The following is a 25,773-nucleotide window of genomic DNA, read 5'->3' on the forward strand; positions in this document are numbered from 1 at the left end:
CTGTGTGTGTTGAACTCGCTGTGCCCCCCACTGGGAGTGTGTTCGGCTCTGCTTTCTCTGCTTGTACCCAGCAGACCTGAAGTAATGTGGAGATGAATGATTGATAAGACACCAGTGGAGACTATACTATGACTAGTACAATAACACAGATCTCCTTTACTATGACTAGTATAATAATAACACAGCTCTATGACTAGTACAATAACTTGTATTATTTATTATTATTCAAATTATCAAATTATTTAAAAGTTTCCAAACATTTTCAATATTTTTCAAAAAGTCATATTTTAGTCTCCTGAAAAGGTTTAGTTTTAGTCTAGTTTTAGTCGACTACATATACCATAAGATTTTAGTCGACTAAATCCACGGGTTGATTTTGACGGAAAAAACTTTTTTGGCGGTGCTTGATGGGTCGTAATGGCTCATTTTGCACTCGGTTGCATGCGGAAAATAGCCGATCTACAACCTGGTGGTGTTTTTATGGTGTTTTATGTCTTCTCTGACTATTTTGAGTTTCTATCTGGAGGCTGAAACCTTGAGGGTCAAACGTGCCAATAGAAAAACAGCCCTTTAGTGACATAGTAAAAATATACCCTCCCCCTCATTATCATAACACAACAGGTGTGGGCATGAGGAGGGACTAGGACAGGTGGGTGGTGCTAAGGTGGTGGAGGAGGTGCTAAGGAACCAGGTATACTTAATGAACTGGAGGCGTGTCCACATAAAAACATAATTTTAACAATTTCTGTACACTTTTTTGAAAAAACTCTTCCTTCTAGTATAACCATAATACCTGATGATTATGTTTTAGGGAGGGGGGGGAATCACTGAAAATCACGGCACCCCGTCTTTAACTACTTTTGCCGGGGACCCCCTGGGTCCTCTCCCATGCTTCTTGCTTACCGCAGTTGCTGCTACGACAAACAACTGAACTAATCCTCAAGGGATCAATACAAAGCTCTCATCTGATCTCAAAACCACTTGATTATTTAGGACGTCTCCTTCAGACTGATGGGTAGAGAGGGTAGGTAATAGAAGAGACTCTCTGTAAATCCACCTGCTGTGATGTGATTTGTGTTGACGTGTTCTCCTTTCTCCCTGCGCTGTCATTGAAGTGTATAGGAAGTGTCTAGCCGAGGCTTTTATTGGCTTTAGCAGACACATGCACTCACTGCATGCTAAATGGACTGTTCCGTCTCAGTGCAGACCGCATCCACTCTCACGCGGTGTTCATTTCGGGATTGTGAGGTGCAGTCTAGACCAGTGGTTCTCAACCTTTTCAAGCCGCGACCCCCCAGAATAATCATATTTGAACTGCGGACCCCCCACCCTGACAAGCACTTGGAATTGTAGGAGTTGAGGCATTACATTTAGTTTGACTCGGTTCATATAAACATTGTGAAAATAGCGGATCTACAAGCTCACAACGCGAGGCGTTGTGAGCTTGTAGATCGGCTATTTTAAAGAATGATGCGTCTTTCTTATATTATTTGGTCAATGTTTGACCAGTTTTTATTGTAGAGTTTGTTGATTACTTTTGATGCAGTAATGGTCTTTTTTAAAAAAGGTCTTAAAAGTCCTTAAATTGTCACTTTACTGTAATTTGGGGAATGCCCAAAAGTCATGTGGGGACCCCCCTGGGGTCTACAAGCTCACAAAGCGTCACAGCACGACATCTCTGTGTCATCTCTGTCACTTGGTTGCATGCTGTTATTTTCAGCATGCAACCAAGTGTAAAATCAGCCATTACGGGCCTGCCAAAAATATTTTTGTTGTCAAAATCAATGGGTTGTGATGTCACGATTACCTGCTGCTGAGAGACAGCAGCCAGCCAGAGGTGACGGAACATCGTGGCTTTACTCTCCGTTCTGGAGCTGAAGGTCTTGGTCGCCTTTCGTCTTCGTCAGCTGTAAAAACAAAGGCCTTTGGCATGTGACACAACAAGGCCAGTAAGGAAGAGTGTGTGTGTGTGTGTGTGTGTGTGTGTGTGTGTGTGTGTGTGTGTGTGTGTGTGTGTGTGTGTGTGTGTGTGTGTGTGTGTGTGTGTGTGTGTGTGTGTGTGTGTGTGTGTGTGTGTGTGTGTGTGTGTGTGTGTGTGTGTGTGTGTGTGTGTGTGTGTGCGTGCGTGCGTGCGTGCACTTTTCTGTCATGTGGTAAATGACACTGATGTGTCTCCTGCTGTTGTTTTGATGCTGATAGCGTGTGACATCTTTAACCTCAACTAGGACGACTGTTAATCAGTTAATCAACTGGAAACCGACATGGCTGTCTGCTCACTTCCCCAGCTTGACTGCTACACCCCCCCCCTTCAAAGCCCAGTGGTCCTTGGGGTGGTACTTGCGGGTCCCCAGCAAAATGAGTTCATGTAGCATCACAATCATTTTAACCACTTTAACCATTTTTATACTTTGACTTTAAAAAAAAAAAATCAAATATACAAGCTCATAGCGCGTCACTTCGTACCACACGATGAGTTGTAGATCTGCTATTAAAAAAATATATTGTGAAATGTTTTGCAAATCTTTCAATATATATATTTTTTTAAAGCAAACATTTTTCACTCAAATCTTTGATTGTGGATCTGCTTTTTTTTTCCTTTATTTATTTTTATTTTTCTGCCTTTATTGATAGATGACAGTAGCCTGGCTCCACCCCCTGAATCGTTTGCCTCGCATTCAGGGTCTGGTGACGCTGTCGAAGGCGGGTGTTTCTCGGTTGAAAATCTGTACGACGAATCGGGATCGGGATAATCCAGTATGAACCAATCGCCAAAGAGTCCCACTTTGGCCACGCCCCCATCTCAGAAATGGGCTGCACTGAGAGGAGCTTTCAGACTGAATAATGGAGTGAAACCAAATGAACATTCAGGCTGAGTGTCAGGCTAAGATGACAGTAGACTGACAGGAAATGGGGGGAGAGAGAGAGAGAGAGAGAGAAGGGGAGGGACACGCCAGCCGTCCGGGCGGCTCTGCTATTTTTGATGCTTTTGTGTGACGCTAAAGCAGACGTGTGTCATCTCTGTCATCATGGTGTAACTGTCTGATGGATGGATGGATGGATGAAAGGATGGATGTGACCACATGCAGCTGGCTGTCAGAGCCACTTCAATCAGTCATCCATCCATCCAGCATTTGTGCCCAAAACTTTTGCATAAGCACGTGTGTGCTTGTCATAGCCGGTATGAAAGGGCCTCACGAGTGATCAGTGAGTCACCCCGGAAGACAGACACACACACACACACACACACACACACACACACACACACACACACACACACACACGTGATGACAATGGTAAACACAGATGGCAGGCAGCTGGTTGTTGACTCTCCTCATCGATTACTAGCCGAAGCACAAGGGTGTGTGTGTGTGTGTGTGTGTGTGTGTGTGTGTGTGTGTGTGTGTGTGTGTGTGTGTGTGTGTGTGTGTGTGTGTGTGTGTGTGTGTGTGTGTGTGTGTGTGTGTGTGTGTGTGTGTGTGTGTGTGTGTGTGTGTGCGTGCGTGCGTGTGTGTGTGTGTGTTGGACTTGGCTGACATATCTGGTTTGCAGCCAGGTTGCTGTTCACACTCCATGGACTTGTCTTGTGTGACTCCTTCCCTCAGATGTGTTTTTTCTGCTTCATAAGTCTGGGTTCCCTCCTCATCGCATGCATCGAGTGTAGCGTCCAGGATCACTTAGAAAATTGGCCCCGGGTGAAAAAAAGGGCTACAAAATCGTTGCATAAAAAAATATTATTAATTTAAAAAAAAGGTACTTTTATTTACTTTTACGCAAGCACATTTTTCCATTGCGTACTTCTACTCCACTACCTATTCAAAAATAGCAAAAGTGCTTTTGATGCCTTTGTATGACGCTGTGTAGTATGATCAAGTAAAATATGGAGATAAGAGGTTTCTATCCGACAGTGACGAAATGTTGATAAAAATAAGTGTTATTTTGATGCTATTCATGCTAATATTTTGAATGTAACATTTTTAACACAGGACTTTTAACTTGTAGCAGAGTATTTCTACACTGGTATGTTGCAACACCATGTTGGATAATAGGAGAATAGTGGGCAGGCGTCCATAAACGTGCCCGCTCCTAAACAACACACACAACAGGGTCCAATGTTCCACACGAAGGTCGCTCCGCCACCTTGGCCCCTCGGGGGGCGAGGACATTTTTTTATACGTCACGGTTGCTCTCGTCAGCAGCTCTATACGCCTCGTATGTCACTGTAGAAGAGATGCTATTTATGTAAAAGTTACAACCTCAAGGCTTGTACTTGCATGATGGCCCTGAGATGAGTCATGGTTAATGGTGGGGGGGGGGGGGGGGGGGTGTTTGCATAATTCCTTGACCATGTGATTCTGGGAGGATCAGGGACGCTTGTTGTTTTTTATGCACATAATTGTCCCCCTGATGAGGTCGCTGACATTTGACGATGTGTGTGTGTGTGTGTGTGTGTGTGTGTTTGTGTGTGTGTGTGTGTGTGTTTGTGCGCGTGTGTGTGTGTGTCTTTTTTTTAGTGGGGGGTACCACCAAAAGTTGTTTATTAAATTCAATTTTATTCCAGACACACAGGGGGTCCATAGAGTAAATACAAATCAACAACAATATCACACAACAAATTAAACGATTAAAAAAACAAAACAAAACCATCAAATCATAACTAGAGGCTGACTCTCCAGTGTGTACGCAGCCTGGACGAGTACCGGAGACAGCTCTTCCCAGGATTGACTATTATCCTCAATAACACTGTTCCGGGACACATGAGCTTGTAGATCAGGTTAAATGGCCCTCACATATAAGCACTGCCCTACACCCCCCACATGATCCCCCCCCGCATGTCCTGACCCTCATCTTCATCACCCACTCATACTGTAGCTGTGTATGACTGACTATTAGACATAATGAGAGATGCTCTCGCCTCACACAGACACAGGTGGACAGTGTTTCTGTTACATATGTAGAGTTAGACCTGTATTAGTCTCGCGTAGCCAGACCCCACAGAAAATGTAAATCAGCGACCTCTGCTGTTCGTGATATTGTCTGTGGGGTCTGGCCGGAGGCAAATGGAAAGCCAGTGCGCAGGGAAACCGGGGTTTCATGTCTGCCTTCAGCGCATCACTTCCGGTTGGTGCGACTACGTTTTCATTCCCACTAACAATATTTCTACACGGAACACTAACACCACTTCTCCCAGAGAACATGGATGGTTTTGGTTATAAGCCCACTTGTTTCTATGATGAAAGAGTCATTTAAATGTGAATATCTTTCCGTGGTTTTGTCCGCTCCGAGGACGCTATTGTTACATTAGTTTCGGCTAGTTTCGAGGGGGGAAGGGTGGATGGACACGTGAATCCCGCCCACTACATTTGATTGGGTAAAGCGCGGCCTGCTTCCTGATCTGAAGGCACGCCCACTTGTAGCCAATGCGCACACGTTATGACGAACCTCTCTGACAGATTCCACCGCAGGGCAGAATCTGTTCTTGAGAGATTAGACCTGTATTGATGCCACGGAGGGGGAATTCAGTCGCCAGTGACAGTTACAGCGTTAAGGTGCTAGAAAAGCAGCACGCACAAAACAAAGAGAAAAGTTGGTACATGGGATTAAGGTGCAAAATGTCAGCGTGTGTCGAGTGAGTGTCAGTACAGGGTAGTGTTTCACAAACAATGGGTCGAAACTGGGTTGCAGACCAATTTTTTTACAAGAAAAAAAAAGTTTTTAAAATCAGAAACAAAAACAAAGATTTTCATAAATAACATCCATGAAAACATCAGATCTAGCTCTCAACGCGTCACATTGCGACAGGCCTGCAGTCTATTGGTATTCAGCAGGTAACTGAGCCAGAGAGATAGTAGACAGAGCCTATAAGCAGAAATTGCAGCTTCCCTCGATCCCCATCTGCAGTGCTGGAAAAAGTACTCACAGTTTTTTTTACTTGAGTAAAAGTATCAATACTGCAATGTAGAAATACTTTAGTTACAAAGTAAACGTCCGGAATTTAAAAACATTACTTGAGTGAAAGTACAAAAGTATTGGTATGAAACTGACTGTACTTAAAGTGCCAAAAGTAGAAAGTACTCATTATGCAGAATGTCCCGTTTTACAAGTTTTCGAATGTACAAAATGTATAAAAATCTTTTGGGAAATAGCCGATCTACAAGCGAGCTTGTAGATCTGCTATTTTCGAATGGCCGAAATGTATATTGGGCTGAAATCTACAAAGTAACTAGTAAATAATTGTAGCGGAGTAAAAGTACAATATTTGCCTCTGAGATGTTTGCAGAGCAGAAGTAAAAATACTGAAAATTGTAAATACCCCAGTAAAGTAAAAAAGACCTAACAATCGTACTTAAGTACAGAACTTGAGTAAATGTACTTAGTTACTTATTTTACAACACTGCCCCTCTTGTCATCTATAAGAGCTCCTTCTTCCTGTATAAAGCTACAGTGTACTGCATGTAACTATCAGGTAGATCAGGCTGTATTTCCTGTAGAAGCAGCAGGTTCATAGGCTTACAGTAGAGAGAGGAACACTGTATCTATGCTCCCAGAGGAAGGTCTGGGCTACTTATAAAATAATGTAGTTCACATCGCCTGGAGCACTTTGTCATCTAGCTGAGTATTATATTAAGAACACAGCAGTATAGAGAGTGGTGTATAGTGTGGTTCTCAACATGGGGGCAGGGGACCCCCAGGGGTCCTTGAGGGGGTTACAGGGGGGGTCCTCTCTAGCTCAGTGGTTCTCAACCTTTTCAAGCTGTGTTTGAGACCCCCCCAAAATAATCATATTTGAACTGGACCCCCCCCCCCCCCCCCCGCTCCCCTGACAAGCACTCGGAATTGTAAGAACTAGAAGCTCGCCCCCGCTACGCGGGGGCTCGCGTCTAGCCCGCGGCCACGCCCACGTAGCGCCCGCGGCCACTTGGCAACTCATATAAGTGGCGTAGCGTCATGAGGGTCAGTGGGGCCGTGGCTCGGTCAGTGAAGACCCTGTAGTGCGGATGATATGTGGCATAGAGGGGCAGATTGTAAATCCCCAGAGGAAACATCCGTGGGCTACCATTGGTTCAGCGATGTGTGCGGTCGCCCTGCGGCCCCTCCTCCTCCACCAATGTGCAGTATTGAGAGCCCTGACGTCACAACAATTGGAGCGATGGGCACTGCACTGTGGTTGGTTAGGGTACACCTAGGGCCCAGGTAGAACCCAGTTAAAGCCTGCATGGGCAAACCCAGGTAGGACCCGCCTTGGTCCCACATAAACATGGGTAGTTGGGGCCCACCTAAGGGCCAGGTAGAAGCTACTTATAGCCTGCATGGGCATCGCAGTTGGGACTGAAGTGGATGCCGCTGACATTGCTGACATGGGGTCCATATGGTTTAGCCCACCTTGAAACCATATGGGAACTACGCTGGCATGCTGGCTGTAATGCAAACGCTGCATCATACCTGCAGTGTGTAGTTTGATGTTGTGTGTGTAGCAGATATACCTGCAGTGTGTAGATCAATGTCCATATGAAAGTCAATGCCCAGCAGTGTTTTTTTTTCCCCAGCAGAGTTTCTAGTGTCTCTGTCTCTCTCTGGAAGAGGTTGCACATGAACTCTGCAGCCGCACTGAGGCGCTCCAACACAAACACTCTGACATTAAGCTGCTTCACACAACAAACATCAGCACGACGCTGCTGTTTGTCCAAAAGACACAATATCTCCTCTCCCACCGACGTCATGTGTTCATTTATCGACAGCCGTACAGACTCCTTTTGACACATTTTACCTCGTTTATCCAGCTCTCACTGACTCAGCGGGCTGTTATTTTGCTGCGATCAAGTCAACGATGTGAGAGATTAGCTATCACAGACGGACGGACAGGGGGTGAAACATAGTCTTGCGCCATGCCTTTCGGCCTGGCGGAGACAATAAAAAAAGGAAAGTAAAGGAAATGAGCATTTCTGCAACAAAAGTAGTCAACAAACTATACTATGAAAACATGGGCCACATTGTCAAAGAATGTAAGAAAGAGGCAGTCATGTAGAAAATAGCCGATCTACAAGCTTACAAAGCCTCTCAACGTGAGGCGTTTTGAGCTTGTAGATCGGCTATTTTCACAATATGTACTTGTGGAACGGAGTCAAACAGAATGGGGGGGTCCCCAGATCAAGTACGTTTATTTGGGGGGGGGGGGGGGGGGGGGGCGGCGTGAAAGGGTTGATAAGCACTGCTGTAATCAGAGCGAAATTATCTGAAATTACTACATGACCATAATGCAGCCTAACATGCGTTGCACGGGGCGGTCCTGCCATTACGTTAGTTACTGTAGTTGCTGTGGAGCTACATAGTTCTCCAGAAGACACACACAAACATACACCATCTACAATGGACTAACTGAGCAGCAATATAGACATTCACCACACGAACGTGCATTGTTGACAAAGTGATTGCACAGCCGCTGCAGGCATGACAACCACGTTAGCGTTAGCGACATGGCAGCTATCACAGCGCCCTGTCCGTCGTCGCTGGGACTAACTGTGATGGCTACAGCAGTAACAGCAAGCTGTCTGCGATGCCATTGTCTGGAGACTGCTCTTAGCGTGACACAACCAATGAGAGTGAGCGCTGTAGTTGTTGCTAAGATACGGTGGCGTCTCTGCCCCATAGCTTGTAGATCTCTCACGCATGATTGGCGTAGGCTGCGTTGCCAGGTCTGACTGTTTGTATAAGCGATGTTGGGCTTATTTGGGTGCACTTTTGGGCTCGTTTCCATAGACCACGGCAGCGCTTATTTCTTTCCCGTGACCGATGTGGCAAAAAAAGTGCAAAACGAACCATCCGGAAGTAAATTGCGAGATGAAATATATAGCACTTTTTGATTATTAGAGAAGGAGACACATGTGAAGGTTGAAAATGAAAGGTAGTAGATTATATATTTTTTCATGAGGGATTTTTGTAGCAAGTTGTGAGAGAATTGGGCCACTCCTGTGGGCGGGGGGCTGATTAGAACCATTGGGGTTTGAAAGGAGACGCTCTCTGTTTGAGTGGAAAGATGACATTCAGTCAGTGGTGGAAAAAATACTCACATTTGTTACTTAAGTAAAGTATCGATATTGCAATATAGAAATATAGAAAGTAAAAGTCTGGAATTTTAAATGTACTTGAGTAAAAGTGCAACAATATTGGCATCAACATGTACTTAGAGTACAAAAAGTAAAAGTACTCATATATGCAGAATGTCCCATTTCAAGTTTTTAAATGTATACAAATCTTTTGAAAATAGCTGAAATACAAGCTCACGATGCGTCGCATCGCGACGCATTGTGAGCTTGTAGATCGGCTATTTTCAAATGGCTGAAATAGGGCTGAAGTGGTTTGATGTATGTTTTGTAATAATCAGGATCTACAAAGTAACTAGTAACTAAAGATTTCAAATAATTGTAGTGGAGTAGAAGTAAAAGTATTGGAAATTGAAAATACTCAAGTAGAGTACAAGTACCTCGAAATCGTACCAAGTAGTACTTGAGTAAATGTATTTACTTTCCACCATGCATTTAGTTTGACTCGGTTCCACAGATAAATATTGTGAAAATAGCGGATTTACAAGCTCACAACGCAGAGAGAGAAAGAGACAGACAGACAGACAGACAGACAGACAGAGTTTTAGTGACTGATGCTTTGAAGGTCTTATACCGTACAAGCATCACATTCACATTGTATTATATATTAGCAGTCAGTCATTGTATCTAGTCCAGGTTTAATGCTATTCATATTCCTGCATGAACAGATGGCATTGGTTACTGTGATGCTTCTTTCTCTGCATTATGATCTCTACTGAGGAATCTCATTCTGAGCGACTCAACAAGACATACTGTATGTGCTGTACTTAAATGTTCATTCTGAAGGTTATCCTCCTATATGTGCATCTATTGGCACAGGCAGCATTTTGCATAATATCATCCATGTTGCCACAGCAACAGTCACAGTGTGTGACAGACAGGTATGATGACGATCACATGATAATATTATGATCATTGTGGAGCAGTGAGCTGTGTGACCAACACAGTCAGTAATGGAGTTAGACTATATAGTCTCCTACAGTGGTGTAAATGAGTACAGTATGTCGTCTACAAAGTTGGTTTGGCAGCAATAGGCCATATTCACACGGTGACCATTTTGGAATTTAACATTGCGTTGCTGTGGCAACTGGGGTGGCAACTGGGGTGGCATTTCATTGACTTAATGGCAATATGGCCGCCGTGTGAATATGGTCTATTGCGACAGTAGTGGACATGCAGAGTACTGAACCCCAAGGCTTCTTGAGTCAAAGTATAGCTACCCCTAGTGGTTCCCAAAGGAGGACCCCAAATTATTTTTGGCGTCCCCAGGTGATTAGCTTAATGTGCAACATTGTTTTCTCACTCAACAGTAAACGGACCAACATACAGTATAAGTGTATACAGGGTATCTGCACGTTTCTAAAGTGACAATTTCATGACTTTTAAGACCTTGTTAATACCAAATTGTACTTAGAAAGAGGCAAACATTGTGAAAATAGCCGACCTACAAGCTCACAACGCCTCGCAGTGCGAGGCGTTGTGAGCTTGTAGATTGGCTATTTTCACAATGTTTATCTGTGGAACTGAGTCAAACCACAATTACAATGCAAACTACAAATGCCTACAATTCCAAGTGCTTAATATCAGGGTGGGGGGTCCCCCAGTTCAAATATGATTATTTTTGGGGGGTCCCCCAGTTCAAATATGATTATTTTGGGGGGTCCCCCAGTTCAAATATGATTATTTTGGGGGGTCGCGGCCTGAAAGGTTTAGGAACCCTTGGGTTAAATGGCTTAATCTACTTATTGAGAAAAGCAGCAACTCAGTCAGTATGCTCAGAATATGTCCAGGTTGTGGGAAATGTAATCAAAACAAATATCGGATAGAGATGTCAAATGATATAACGTTTGCTGTCGGGGCGGAACTCTCGTATCTCCATGTTTAATGTCCTATACTTAGTCATACTAGTACAGTGTCACACAAGAATAGCAACAATAGCCCATCTGCAAGCTAAAAAAGTACTCAGACATTTTACTTAAGTAAACGTATCAATACTGCACTATAGAAATACTCCGTTACCAGTATAAGTCCGGAATTACAAATTTACTTGGGTAAAAGTACAAAAGTGTTGGTATCAAAATGTACTTAAAGTGCCAAAAGTAAAAGTACTAAAATGTCTAAAATCGTGGATCGGATATTTTCAAATAGCCTATGTATACAATAGGGTGAAAGTGGTAATGTATGTTTTATGATATAATAATTGATAATTCCAAAGTAACTAGTAACTAAAGTTTTCAAATCATTGTAGCGGAGTAAAAGTACAATATTTGCCTCTGAGATGTAGTGCTGTAGAAGTAAAAAACACTGAAAATTGGAAATACTGCAGTAAAGTACTGTACTTAGTTACTTTACACCACTGAACACATGGTTCTGTTTTTCCCATGTTCTGGTCACGTGGTGTAGTGTGTGGGGTCATGACCCTATTGAATAAGGTCGCGGAGATAAGCAACTGAAATGAGTTTTCTCAGACGGTTGGCTGGCCTCTCCCTTAGCCCATTGAGACCTGGAACTGTGTCATTTTTAGATTTGAGCTAAAAAGCATTATTTTACACTTTGGGCTATTCAAAAATAGCAGATATACAAGCTCATAGCGCGGCACTCGCGGCACCGAGTGCCGCGCTACGAGCTTGTAGATCTGCTATTTTTGAAAGATCGTGAAAATGTGTGCAAATCTTTGAATATATATATTTCTAAAGCTAACATTTTTTTTTTTGCAACTTATTTTTTTTATTGTTATCATCAGATTGACACAATTTATGCATAGACAGCAAAAACAAAAGAATAAGAAAGGTAAAGCAAAACAAAAGACATACAGTTAATAAAATAAAATAAAAATCAGGAGTAAAAGAGAAATATACAAACATCAAAGAACCGAAGAATGTACAATATCCTCACACCTACACTTGTAACACATTATGTAATATCCACACACATACCGTACATTCAGGCTATCAAATACACACAATACAAATCTCTTTTAAAAAAAAAATATATATATATACATCTTATAACTCAATGCGTGCAAAAGGCGTCCACTTTTTGGTAAATTGCTCGTTTTGTAGCCTCAACAAATAAGTGATTCTTTCCATATCTCTAATCTCTTTGACTTTATTCAACCATTGCTCGGGGGTCGGAGGAAGCAGACTCAACCAACTGATTGTGATGCATTTTTTGGCTGCTGTTAACAGTATCTGAAGGAGGTAAATATTCTTCCTGCCTTCGAAACCCGTCGGCACAATTCCTAGAATAGCCGTCTTGAAATCTTGTGGTACTTGAGTATCAAAGACTTTATTAATATCGCTGAATACTACATTCCAAAACTGCCGTACTTTAGGACATGCCCAAAAAATATGTGCATGGTCACCGACCTGCTCACCACATCTCCTCCAGCACTCGCTTGTAGGAGTAGAGCCTGCTCTGGCAGTCAGTAACGGGGTCTTAAAAAACCTACTCATAATTTTCCACTGATATTCTCTCCAAGAATTAGAGTTTGTTACTCTGTGCGCTTCAGTGCAGGCATCAACCCACTCTTCTTGTGTAATCTCTTGTTGTATTTCAGCCTCCCACTTTGCTTTTATATAAAGAGTGTCACTGGGAGCCATTGATAATAGATTTTGATACAAATTAGAAATAATTTTTCCACTTGAAGCTCCCTTTTGGATGTCAATCAGAAAGCATTCTAGACCAGAGGGGCTTCTAATTTTGTCCCAGTCCTCGTGATTTTCTAAAAAGTGCCTAAGTTGGAGGTATCTAAAAAAGTCGGTTCTAGGAAGGTTAAACTCGTTTCTGAGTTGATCAAATGACTTTAGCTGGCTGGAGTGACATAACTGGTGAATGAACCTCAAACCTAGCCGTCTCCACCCCCCGAATCCAGCATCCAGCCTTGATGGTACAAAACCCCTAATACATCCAATTGAAGACAGGCCAGATGTTGAGAGAGGCAGTCTAAACTCTTTCTGAACATCCTTCCATATTTTCATTGTGAACCTCGACCAGGCACCAATGGCGTCTACGTTGATATTATGTCCCGAAAAAGGGAGGGCTGCTAGTTGTGCCTGTATGCATAGAGATTTTTCAATTTTTAACCATCTAGTTGATTCAACATCCTCCAGCCACATGGTCATGGACCTCAGTTGGGCCGCCCAGAAATAATACTTAAAATTGGGGAGGGCCAGTCCACCTGCGTTCTTGGCCAGTTGCAATGTTTTAAATCGAATTCTTGGACGTTTACCTTGCCAGATGAATCGCGAAATCAATTTATTTAGGGAGTTAAATGTAGAGATCGGTACTGGTATGGGGAGCATTTGGAATGGGTATAGTAGTCTAGGCAAGATGTTCATGCGTACTATCTCCACCCTCCCGATCAAAGAGAGGGGCAGGACCGTCCATCTGTCCACATCTTCTCTGATCTTACCAATGAGACTAGAATAATTTGCCTCAAATAGTTGGTTTACTGTTGGCGTTATGTAAATGCCCAAATATTTAACCCCAGTTCTTGGCCACTTAAAAGAGAAGAGAGACCTGGTTTGCTGTGGTATAAGCCCTCCAATGTCCATAGCCTCTGTCTTGTCAATATTGACCTTATACCCTGAGTAGCGTCCATATGTCTTTATTTTATTTAAAAGGCAGGGTATTGATGTCGCTGGTTCCGTGATGTACAAGAGGACATCATCGGCATACATCGAAATCTTATGTTCCTCTCTCCCTATCTTCACTCCTTTGATGTCATTCTCGTCTCTTATCAATTGGGCCAGGACTTCTATAGAAATATTAAATAGTAGAGGAGATAAGCTGCAACCTTGGCGGCAACCCCTCTCCAAGGCAAAGGAGGAGGAGCTATCTCCATTTACGCGCACCGAAGCTTTTGGGTTAGAGTAAAGTACTTTGATGCAGTTTATGAATGTTGGCCCAAATCCAAAATGCTCTAATGATTGCAGTAAAAACTCCCAAGAGACTCTATCGAAGGCCTTCTCGCCATCGAGCCCCAAAATCATTAACTCTTTATGTTCCTTCTGGGAGTACGTCATCACATTCAAGAGCCTGCGTATATTATTACCAGAGTATCTACCTGTAATGAACCCTGTTTGATCAGGATGTATGATTTCGCTTATAATCGAGTTCAATCTGCGGGCCAGAATTGTTGTCAGTATTTTCAAGTCACAGTTCAATAAGGAAATAGGCCGATATGAGCCACACATTGTGGGGTCCTTCCCCTCCTTATGAATTACTGTAATTACGGCCTCACCCCAAGTCTCAGGCAGTTTTTTTGTCCGAAATGAATGTTCATAGGCTCGTAATAGAAGTGGGGAGACAGAATCTGCAAATTTTTTATAGAATTCGTTTGTATAGCCGTCTGAGCCTGGGCTTTTATTATTTTTTAGAGTGGTAATTACCTCTTTAATCTCGGATTCTGAAACCGGGGCTTCCATTTTGTTTCTTGCTGCTTCTGAAAGTTTAGGAAGATGAATTGTTTGTAGATATGTTTTTATCTCATTAGCATCATTACAGGTGTCTGTGTTCTTATACAGTACTTTATAAAAGTCTGCAAAGGCGGACGAGATGTCTTTTGGTTTTGAAACAAATGAGTTATCTGGTAATTTAATCTTGGTTACTGTCGATAAGGCTTGTTGTTTCCTTAAGCGGTATGCTAATAATCGGCTAGATCTGTCTCCACTCTCATAGTACTTTTGCTTGAGAAACCTTAAATTACGTTCCACTTTCTCAGATGTTAAGTTATTCAGTGCTTGTCGAGCATTCTTAAGCCCTCTAAGTACTTCAGGGAGTTGTTGTTCTTTGTGTTGGCGTTCTAGCCTCTTAATTGTATTTTCTAAGTTAACTCGATCTTCTTCGTTTCTTTTCTTTTTGGCAGATGCGAAAGCAATTATTCGTCCTCTCAAATATGCCTTGGCGCATTGCCATAGTGTCACGGGTGAGATATCTGGTGTCATGTTGAATTCAAGATAGAGTTTTATTTCCTGCTCCATAAATTTTACAAACTCAGTGTCATTCAATAATCCTGTATTAAGTCGCCACCGCTTGGATGAATAGGACCCTCCCAAATCCCATGATAGAGCTACAGGTGCGTGATCTGACAATGTAATTGGTAAAATGTCACATTTGATTACTCTATAAGCTTCAGATTTGGGGGTAAATATCATATCAATGCGGCTGTAGGAATCATTTGGATTGCTGTAAAAAGTAAAGTCCTTTACTCTAGGGTGCATGTGTCTCCACACATCAACCAATCCGGCCTCACCACAGTTATTTTTAAGAGCTCTCGACATTGAGGAGAGGGGTGTCCCTGTAGCCGGCAGCCTGTCGAGCGAATGCGATAGTACTGTGTTCCAATCTCCACACATCAGCAGTATACCTCTTGATTTCTCTAATATTAATTTGAATATTTTTGCTATGAATTGGGGATTATTATCGTTTGGGGCATAAACATTTAGGAGAGACACCTCTGTACCGTCAATTGTGCCATTAACCAGAATGTATCTGCCCTCTTTATCATTAAACTGGGATTTAAGAGTGAATTGCACCATCTTGTGGATTAGTATTGCTACACCACATCTCTTACTATTTGGGTGAGAGGAAAAGAATACCTGACTAGCCCAGGATCTGTTTAGTTTCTTGTGTTCAGCATCTGATAGATGACTTTCTTGTATATAGGCTATTTGGCAATGGAGTTGTTTTAATTGTGTCAGAATTTTCTTCTTCTTGATTGGATTATTGAGGCCTTTAACATTATAGCTTATGACCTTAAGTGTGGCCACCATGGTATCAAAACGTGGAAATGTGACCATCCTTCTAGATTGTGACCTAAGTGGGACGCCTTCTGCACAGAGCGAGTAAAACAATGAGAAAAAAGAGGAAAAGAGAAAACATTTAACAAAGGAAAAATTGTGCTGACTCTAACAATAACAACAAATCGCAATATGGCATAACATTGAACATATATACATACATGAGCATTCTGGACTCCAAAACGATTGACCCACAATTTAGTGAATCTCTCTCCGCGTGGCAACCCCCCCACTGCCTGACATCTTTGCTGGTTAACATGTCTCCAAAGTTGAGGGGAGCCTGCCACCCAAGAGAGGGATAGGAGTAACCAGATCGACAAAAGAGTCGTCCGGGCCTGATGAAACATAGCAACGCTAAGATAGAAAAATAAAAAAGTAACTGAGAATTGACCTTGTAAGGTCTTGGCCGCGATAAATAGCCCAATAGAGTTAAACCCCCCCCCCAGCCAAAGAATCCGCCCCCCCCCATTATGGTAAACCTAACTTATTACAAACCAAATTATACATAACCTTCTGTACGATATCATGAACACATGTTTAACCTTCTATTTGTCCTAAAGTGTGTTCACATTGAAACAAGCTAATGTTGTCCTTTGGCCCATGTGTTAACCTTCCATCAGACCAGCATTGTTATTTACGTGAAATTAAGTGAATTTAAATCTGGGATATAGTGAATTTAAGAAAAATTAAAATAAAAAGGCACCCCCCCACACACACACACACACACACACACACACACACACACACACACACACACACACACACACACAAAATACAATGTATACATAGTCAGAAAAGTAGTTTCAAAATACACATACATACAATTATACATACATACATATAGACACACACACACCCACATGCATACACACCATCCACCTGCCTAAATAGGCTAACTGAACCCAAAAAATAAATAAATTACAACATGCAGCATGCAGCTGGTATAATATGACTTGTCATCATTTCTTGTTTTTCCTTTTTTTTTTTTTTCCCTTCACAGAGAGATTTATATTAACACAAACAATACCCCAATCCTCCTAGAGAACAAAATAAGTCGAGATAAAAAACGAAAAGTAGATAGATGACAAAAAGGTCGCCATTCCAATCTTCAACAATCATTGTTGTGTCTAAACTTTACTGAACGGTCTACCATAATAATTAAGTCCCATAACGTCCCGTTTATTGATTACTCACTCTCACCGAACTGAATTGTAGTTTCCTCTGAAGAATTAGTCCCCAGTTGGCTTCAGCAGCTCCTCTGCGTCGCGAAGAACGCTGCGTATTTTCGCCGCATTCGTCGCTCCGTCCCTGCCGGCTATCTGCCATCCGATGCGCCTCTGCTCTCGGTCCAATTTCTCCCACTCAGACAGGTCGGTCTTTATGCCCAGGTCTGCCAGTCCCTCGGCCGCTTCCCACGCTGAAGAGAAGGTCTTTGTTCCGCCTGGAAGCTCCACTAGTAGCTTTGCAGGATGGCGGGACTTGAACTTTATGTTCTTAGCTTTTAGTTGACGTTTCATATCAGCATATTCTTTGCGCCTACGCTGTACTGTGGGGGAGTAGTCGTTATCGAAGCCGATTCTGCTGTCTTTGTATTTCAGATCTTTCTCCTGCCATGCCTTCGTGAGGATTTGTTCCTTCATCTGGAAGTCGAGGAATCTAGCCACAAAAGATCTCGCTGGTGCCGTTGCTCCCGGCTTTTTGACTAGAGAGCGATGCATACGTTCCAAGCGTAATTCAGTCTCAGGGGGCAAGTGTAGTAGATCTTTGATGAAGTTTTCACCCCACTTTACCGTGTCCCCCGATTCTGACCCTTCGGGGACCCCGTAGACCCTCAAATTATTTCTCCTGGAGGAATTCTCCAAAAGTTCACATCTGTCTTCTAATTCTCTCTCCCTCCTGAGCAAAAAGCCGAGGAGTCTCTGGTTGAGAGCGCAGCCATTTTCATTTTCACCAACTCGACTTTCAACCTCGTCCATTCGAACCCTCAAACCAGAGACCGACTGTTGTATCTCGGTCATGGACACAGTCAAAGTTTCCAATTGTCCATTTACCTCCTGTCGAAAGGTCCGGATCTCGGCGAGGATCGTCTCGGTGCCGGGGTCCATACTTGTTGTGTAGTTTCCAGACTCGGGTGATAATGGCGTCGCCTCGGCTGTGACCGGCGGCGTGGTTCTTGTGATCTCTCGTCGCCCGCGTTGGGGAGAGAAGTGTGATTGCCGGGCTGTTGTAGACTTGTTTCTAATTCTTTCACTTTTCCTAACTTCTTGGTTCATAGTACGGTGAGATTACATTTTAGAACTCCATAAATTATTCGGGAATATGTTGTTTTTTAAGCGGATTACATTGGCCAGGTCAGAGCAGCTCTAGAGTGCTGCCATCTTGCCGGCGTCGTGGGCGGAGTCCGCGTCAAAGCTAACATTTTTAACTCAAATCTTTGCTTCTGGGGGGTCCCTGGAACAAAATATTTTGATGGGGGTCCGCGGCCAAATACATATAATTTTGTGGGTCCTTGACATAAAGAAGCCCTGTCTCTATGGGTCTCTATGGGTTAGAGACAGGGTGAGGAGTTCAGTCACCTGAGAGAGACTCTGAATAGAGCCTCTGCTGCTCCTTCACTCATATAAAATATAGAGCTTACATTTTTCAATATAAACTTACACATTGAATTTGAAATAACAGTCTTAAAGGTTGTGTAAGTGATTTACTTTGGTTAAAATAAGTGTTAAATATCTCTATATTGTGATAGTACTCATTGCTATAGAGTGTTTGTTCAGTAAAGTCCCTCCAGCTCTTTATTAAACAGAAAATGCATTTTCAGTGCTCTCTCCTGATTGGCTTAAATGTTGTCACCTAGCTGAAAATGTACAATATTCTGTTTACTAAAGAGCTGGAAAGACCCCTGTGACCAAACAAACGCTCTGTAGCAATGATTACTATCACAATATAGTACTTTACCTTTATGATACTTTAACTAACAAAAACACAAAAAAATGCCCCCAAAATATCACTTACCCTACCTTTAAGCCTGATTTGCGTACGTGGCAATATGAACTGCAATGGCTTGTAGATTGGCTATTTTCAGTGCGTGCCACGCATGGGACGGAGCATCATTTTGCCATTAAACTGTTGTAATAGCACACAGAGACAGAAATAACATGGATTTAGCTGACTAGTAGTCTGCTCTACCCCCCTGTCATGTACACACACGCACACACGCACGCACGCACGCACGCACGCACGCACGCACGCACACACGCACGCACACACACACGCACACACACACACACACACACACACACACAGTGCTGTTGATGAAGACGTAGCAGTTGCTTCTGATGAGGTCTGGCAGTACTGGGGCACAGTGCCAGCTAGATGCCCTTAAAATGACCTCAAATATGTGCTTCTGGGGGTCCCTGGATTAAAATATTTTGAGATGGGGGGTCCACGGCATAATACATATAATTTTGGGGGTCCTTGACATGAAAAGGTTTGAGAACCACTGCTATAGCAGCATATGTTTTACAGCAAACTGTTGGGATCTAGAAGACATTCGTAGAATCGGCCCTCAGGTCTATAAGACCTGGAACTGTGTCATTTTTAGATTTGAGCTAAAGAGCATTATTTTACACTTTGGGCTATTCCAAAATAGCAGCTATACAAGCTCATAGCGCGGCACAGAGTGCCGCGCTACGAGCTTGTAGATCTGCTATTTTTGAAAAATTGTGAAAATATGTTCAAATCTTTGAATATATATATTTTTAAAGCGAACATTTTTAACTCAAATCTTTGCTTTTGGGGTTCACTGGACCAAAATATTTTGATGGGGGTCCGTGGCCAAATACATATCATTTTGGGGGTCCTTGAAACATGAAAAAGATTGAGCACCACTGATATAGAAACATACGTTTTTCAGAAAACTGTTGAGATTTAGAAGACATCCGTAGAATCAGCCTCACGTCTTAATGAGTTAAAGTACAGCGCATCTCATCTCTTCTCTGACCCCGGAAAACATTGAAATACTCAAGTAAAGTAAAATCTCAACATTGTACTCGAGTACATCAGTACTTTTATTACATTACTTTCCACCATGCACTGTGTCCCAGCCTCTACAGCGGAGCGCCCCGCTAAACTGGGGCAGGTGGCTGTGCTGCTGCCTGGTGTGACACATCAGAAAAGGAGGCCATGTCTCTCTCTCTGTGTGTGTGTGTGTGTGTGTGTGTGTGTGTGTGTGTGTGTGTGTGTGTGTGTGTGTGTGTGTGTGTGTGTGTGTGTGTGTGTGTGTGTGTGTGTGTGTGTGTGTGTGTGTGTGTGTGTGACAGCGTAGTAGCAGCGCCGCCTTGATGTGATCTAAATGTGGATACCGTGTGCTGTCACATGTGAGCAGGAGTGTGTGTGTGTGTGTGCGCGCCCGTGTGCATGCATGTGCTTTTATTACTTAACATGTGAGGGCCAAATGTCCACACAAGGACAATCTTCCTGGTCCTCACAAGAGCAACATACATTTGTTTTAGTTTTTGAATGAATATTTGGCGTTTTTCAGAAAACTTTTAGAAGGCGTTTTTAGAACCGGCCTCAGGTCTAAACGGGTTAACGAGATTGTTAACCCATTGAGACCTGAAGCCGATTCTACATGTCTCCTAAATCTCAGTATTCTGAAAACAGTATGTTTCTATATCAGTGGTTCTCAAGCTTTTTCATGTCAAGGACCCCCAAAATGATATGTATTTGGCCGCGGACCCCCATCTCGAAATATTTTGTTCCAGGGACCCCCCAGAAGCAAAGATTTGAGTTAAAATGTTCGCTTTAAAAGTATTTATATTCAAAGATTTGCACACATTTTCACGATTTTTCAAAAATAGCAGATCTACAAGCTCATAGCGCGGCACTCGGTGCCGCGCTATGAGCTTGTATATCTGCTATTTTTGAATAGCCCAAAGTGTAAAATAATGCTTTTTAGCTCAAATCTAAAAATGACACAGTTCCAGTACAGTCAAAAGTTATGTTTCATTTGTCTCCTCACATCTGCAGACTCACTGATTTAAGACACTTTATAATTATTTCATGTGCCAGAAGTCTGCTCTGCCAGTGTCTAGCAGGGCAGGGATCTCAGGGAGGGAATGGCCGTCGTTACCCCTCAGTTTGGCCTTGTGCCCCTAAAAAAATATGGCATGCTGCGCTGCATGAGGCCACAGTGGCCTTAATGCCCCAGCGGACTGTACCACTTTCTCCTCTGTCCTCTCCTCCTCAGCATCAGCCTGCCATTGGCCAGACTGATTTGACAACCCATGTGATCAGTCTGGCCAATGACAGGTTAATTAAGTATCACTCAGGCTTTAGTGTTAAGGTTACAAAATGCCAACAATGTCCAAAGAACCATTGAAAACTGGCTATAATAATTGGCTTTGATAACATTGCCGTCCTATAATGTTGATATTAGTATATTAGTTCTACAAACGTGTGTGTATTAATACCCCCCTCCCTCCTCTCTCTCTCACACACACACACACACACACGCACACGCACACGCACACGCACACGCACACACGCACACACACATGGAGAGAGGGATGAACAGAATGATCCACAGAGAGGAGTTTGAGTCAACTCTCATCTATATTCTGAGTAGAGAATATAGACCAGAGCATTCATTTGTCTCACAGCCTCCTCTTTTCTCTCTCTCTCTCTCTCTCTCTCTCTCTCTGTCTCTCTCTCTCTCTCTCTCTCTCTCTCTCTCTCTCTCTCCCCCCCCCCCCCCCCCCCCTTCCTCCACCAGCTGTTGTGATGTAATGGGTGGTATGTATACATAATGGCCTCCTGCTTGCCCTGCGCCTCTTATCTCTGTGTGTAGTGAGAACCTCTGATCCTCATCCATTAGCTGTGGTCTGGAACACTGTGAGCTTGTCTCACTCAATCTGTTCCCCTGTGCGTTTAGGTGTCTCACTCAATCTGTTCCCCTGTGCGTTTAGGTGTCTCACTCAATCTGTACCCCTGTGCGTTTAGGTGTCTCACTCAATCTGTTCCCCTGTGCGTTTAGGTGTCTCACTCAATCTGTTCCCCTGTGCGTTTAGGTGTCTCACTCAATCTGTTCCCCTGTGCGTTTAGGTGTCTCACTCAATCTGTTCCCCTGTACGTTTAGGTGTCTCACTCAATCTGTTCCCCTGTACGTTTAGGTGTCTCACTCAATCTGTTCCCCTGTGCGTTTAGGTGTCTCACTCAATCTGTTCCCCTGTGCGTTTAGGTGTCTCACTCAATCTGTTCCCCTGTACGTTTAGGTGTCACACTCAATCTGTTCCCCTGTACGTTTAGGTGTCTCACTCAATCTGTTCCCCTGTACGTTTAGGTGTCTCACTCAATCTGTTCCCCTGTGCGTTTAGGTGTCTCACTCAATCTGTTCCCCTGTGCGTTTAGGTGTCTCACTCAATCTGTTCCCTTGTACATTTAGGTGTCACACTCAATCTGTTCCCCTGTACCTTTAGGTGTCACACTCAATCCGTTCCCCTGTAGTCATGGAGAGAAGCAGGGGGGTGTCTACCATAGAGTTAAACATAATAGAGAGGGCACCGAATATCCCCTCCCATCCACTTGCATTGAGTTGCTCACCCAGCGCATGAGGCGAATTCACCCCTCCTTCTGGGTTGGAAAGTGTGATGGGCGTAGCCTATTTGGGGCTTCTGTGACACGTTCTGCGTCACAGAAGTGACGCGTTTTACGTCACAGATGTGCGTGGCCCCGTGCGCAAGCTTGCTTGTGTGTGTGTGTGTGTGTGTGTGTGTGTGTGTGTGTGTGTGTGTGTGTGTGTGTGTGTGTGTGTGTGTGTGTGTGTGTGTGTGTGTGTGTGTGTGTGTGTGTGTGTGTGTGTGTGTGTGTGTGTGTGTGTGTGTTAGAAGATTTCAACAACTCTGGATGCCCAAAAAAGGCTGGCAAAGTACCATGCCATGATTTTGTGAATGTAACCCTAACTGTACCTTTAATATTTGTGTACTTGTATGCTCTCCTTTATGTGGACATAAATACATTGTTAAAGTGTGTGTGTGTTCTGTCCAGGTCTGCTAGGTAGCCAGAGGTTCCGGGGGTCCAGTAGGAACTACAGCACCCTGCTATTGGAGGAGGACAATGGGCTTCTGTACGTGGGGGGGAGGGGGGCTCTGTACGCCCTGGACGCATCCAACGTCTCCACACCTGCTAACTTCACCGTGAGTACCACGATGTTTACATATTACCATCTCAGTGGGCAAATGGACTCAAATGGACCCATTTGGTTCCATTTGCCCACTCTTACAGTTACAAGTGCATTTGGTTCCATTTGTACCCTCTCAATACAAAGCGCTATGGAGGGTGACGGAAGCTTCTGTGTTATTTCCACAACATCGTTGCATGTAAATATGTAGATCATTTGTTTAGTTTTTTATTGATCTCTCTTCCCCCTTGCTTCTCTCTTCTTCTTCTCTTCCCCCTTGCTTCTTCTTCTTCCCTTTCTCTTATGGAAATAACAAAAACGATGGAGCTGGCACAAAAACAAATGTCACCCACTGTTTTACTCCTGTAAACCTGCGATGTGACAATAAAGTTGATTTTTATTCTGTTGCATCGAGCGACGCAAACAAGGCGAAGCGAGCGACACATCTTCGTAATATCCTAATATCCTGCAATTTAGCCATGCTTTAATGTAATGTCTCCGGACATCAAACGACAAACAAAACAAAAAAGACGTTGACAAAGTTTCTAATATTAAAGGAGTAGTTCACCCGAAAAAAGTCTTATTTTCTATCAATTACACACCCCATGAGGCCTTGAATACATGGATATTTATTTGTTTTTGTCTCATTCCTAAGCTAATAATTTGATGACCAGCGGACCGGTAGGCAGCGGTTCTGGTAGGAGACACAAAGGAGACTGTTTGTGTCTCCTGCCGGAACCGCTGCCGGTCATCAAATTATTGTCTTAGGAATGAGACAAAAACTAAAGAATATCCATGAATTCAAGTCTCCATGGAGTGACTAATCCATAGAAAAACAAGTCATTTTGGGGGTGAACTATCCCTTTAGCCCATTAAGACCTGAGGCGGATTCTACAAATGTCTTCTAAATCCTAACAGTTCTTTGAAAAAAACGTATGTTGCTACATCAGTGGTTCTCAAACTTTGTCAAGGACCGCCAAAATGATATGTAATTTGGCCGCGGACCCCCATCTTCTTTTTGTTTTGTTCCAGGGACCCCCCAGAAGCAAAAATGTGAGTTACAAATGTTCGCTTTAAAATATATCCTACTATAATTCTAGTAACCTCTGTGCGTGCGTTTGTAGTGGTGGTGGTGAAGCTACCCGGTTCTCCCCACTGGCTGGACCAATTGCTCTGATTTTGCACACAGCCATTCACCATTACCATCTGAACTTAACTGTGAAGCCCGTTTTTCAATTTCATCAAATCTCAGCTTCTTATTAGCGTTTTTGTGTCAAAGAATGTCGTCCCATAGCTGCGGCTGCCCAGCTATGGGACGAACTGCCTCCCGGGTTGCCAGATCATGTGCGCATATCCCCCCACGGATGCGCTGCGCCGACCGGGTATGGTCTAGTATATATAATTTATATATATTAAAATATTTGCAAAATGTTCACGATTTTTCAAAAATAGCAGATGTGCCGCGCTACGAGCTTGTAGATCTGCTATTTTTGAATAGCCCAAAGAAATCTAAAATGACACAGATGCGTTCCAGGTCTTGCTATTGTTTTTCAGCCTGAATCGGTTTCCAAGAACCTGTTTTTTTTTCAGTTTGGTCACAGAAGCGTTATCTTAGTGAGGCCTCGTTCCACACGCTGCTCTCTGCTCTTACACACAAGACCGTGTTAAGGAGGCCAAGCTAATAATACACCTTAACTCATTGAGACCCGAAGCCGATTCTACATGTCTCCTAAATCTCAACAGTATTCTGAAAAACCTATGTTTCTATATCAGTGGTTCTCAATCTTTTTCATGTCAAGGACCCCCAAAATTATATGTATTTTGCCGCGGACCCCCATCAAAATATTTTGTTCCAGGGACCCCCAGAAGCAACGTTTTGAGTTAAAAATGTTCGCTTTAAAAATATATGTTTTCAAATATTTGCACACATTTTCACGATTTTTCAAAAATAGCAGATCTACAAGCTCGTAGCGCGGCACTCGGTGCCGCGCTATGAGCTTGTAGATCTGCTATTTTTTAATAGCCCAAAGTGTAAAATAATGCTTTTTAGCTCAAATCTAAAAATGACACAGTTCCAGGTTAATGGGTTAACCAATTCAAACCGGGAACGCATCTGTGTGTAACCACGTCAACCATTATTTTACACTTTGGGCTATTCAAAAATAGCAGATCTACAAGCTCATAGCATGCCGCACTATGAGCTTGCAGATCTTCTATTTTAGAGAAACCGTGAAAATGTTTGCAAATCTTTGAATATACATTCATTTTTAAAGCGAACATTTACTTAAACATTTTTGCTTCTGGGGGGGTCCCTGGAACTACACATTTTGAGATGGGGGTCCGTGGCCAAATACATATCATTTTGACATGGAACAGTTTGAGCACCACTAGATATAGCAATATAAGTTTTCTCTAAACAACGTTAGGATTTAGAAGACACTTGTAGAATCCCCCAGAAGCAAAGATTTTGAGTTGTCATTCCATGATAAAAAAATTAATAAAGCAGATCTACAAGCTCATAGCGCTGCACTCTGTGCCTCACCATGAGCTTGTATATCTGCTATTTTTGAAAAGCCAAAGAAATCTTAAAATGACAGATGAATTTCCCGGTCTTAATGGGTTAAAGCAGATACTGGAGCAAAATGTAAAATCCTCCAACGTGTTCCTCCACTTCTGAGCATAATGGCTGAATTGA

General features: G+C 43.1%; 1 protein-coding gene across 1 annotated transcript in view; it reads left to right on the top strand.

Moving 5' to 3' along the window:
* The window catches only part of sema4gb (sema domain, immunoglobulin domain (Ig), transmembrane domain (TM) and short cytoplasmic domain, (semaphorin) 4Gb), a gene marked incomplete at both ends in the record, with an annotated part of 75,418 nt that overhangs the window by 8,787 nt on the left and 40,858 nt on the right, over positions 1–25,773 (top strand). The window contains one exon of the mRNA XM_084078413.1: positions 22,946–23,094. Within this exon, the coding sequence (XP_083934539.1) occupies positions 22,946–23,094 (149 nt within the window). The remainder of the gene's footprint in view (positions 1–22,945; positions 23,095–25,773) is intronic.

Source organism: Gymnoscopelus microlampas, assembly GCF_963454915.1.
Source record: "Gymnoscopelus microlampas genome assembly, chromosome: 14".
Classification (NCBI taxonomy): Eukaryota; Metazoa; Chordata; class Actinopteri; order Myctophiformes; family Myctophidae; genus Gymnoscopelus; species Gymnoscopelus microlampas.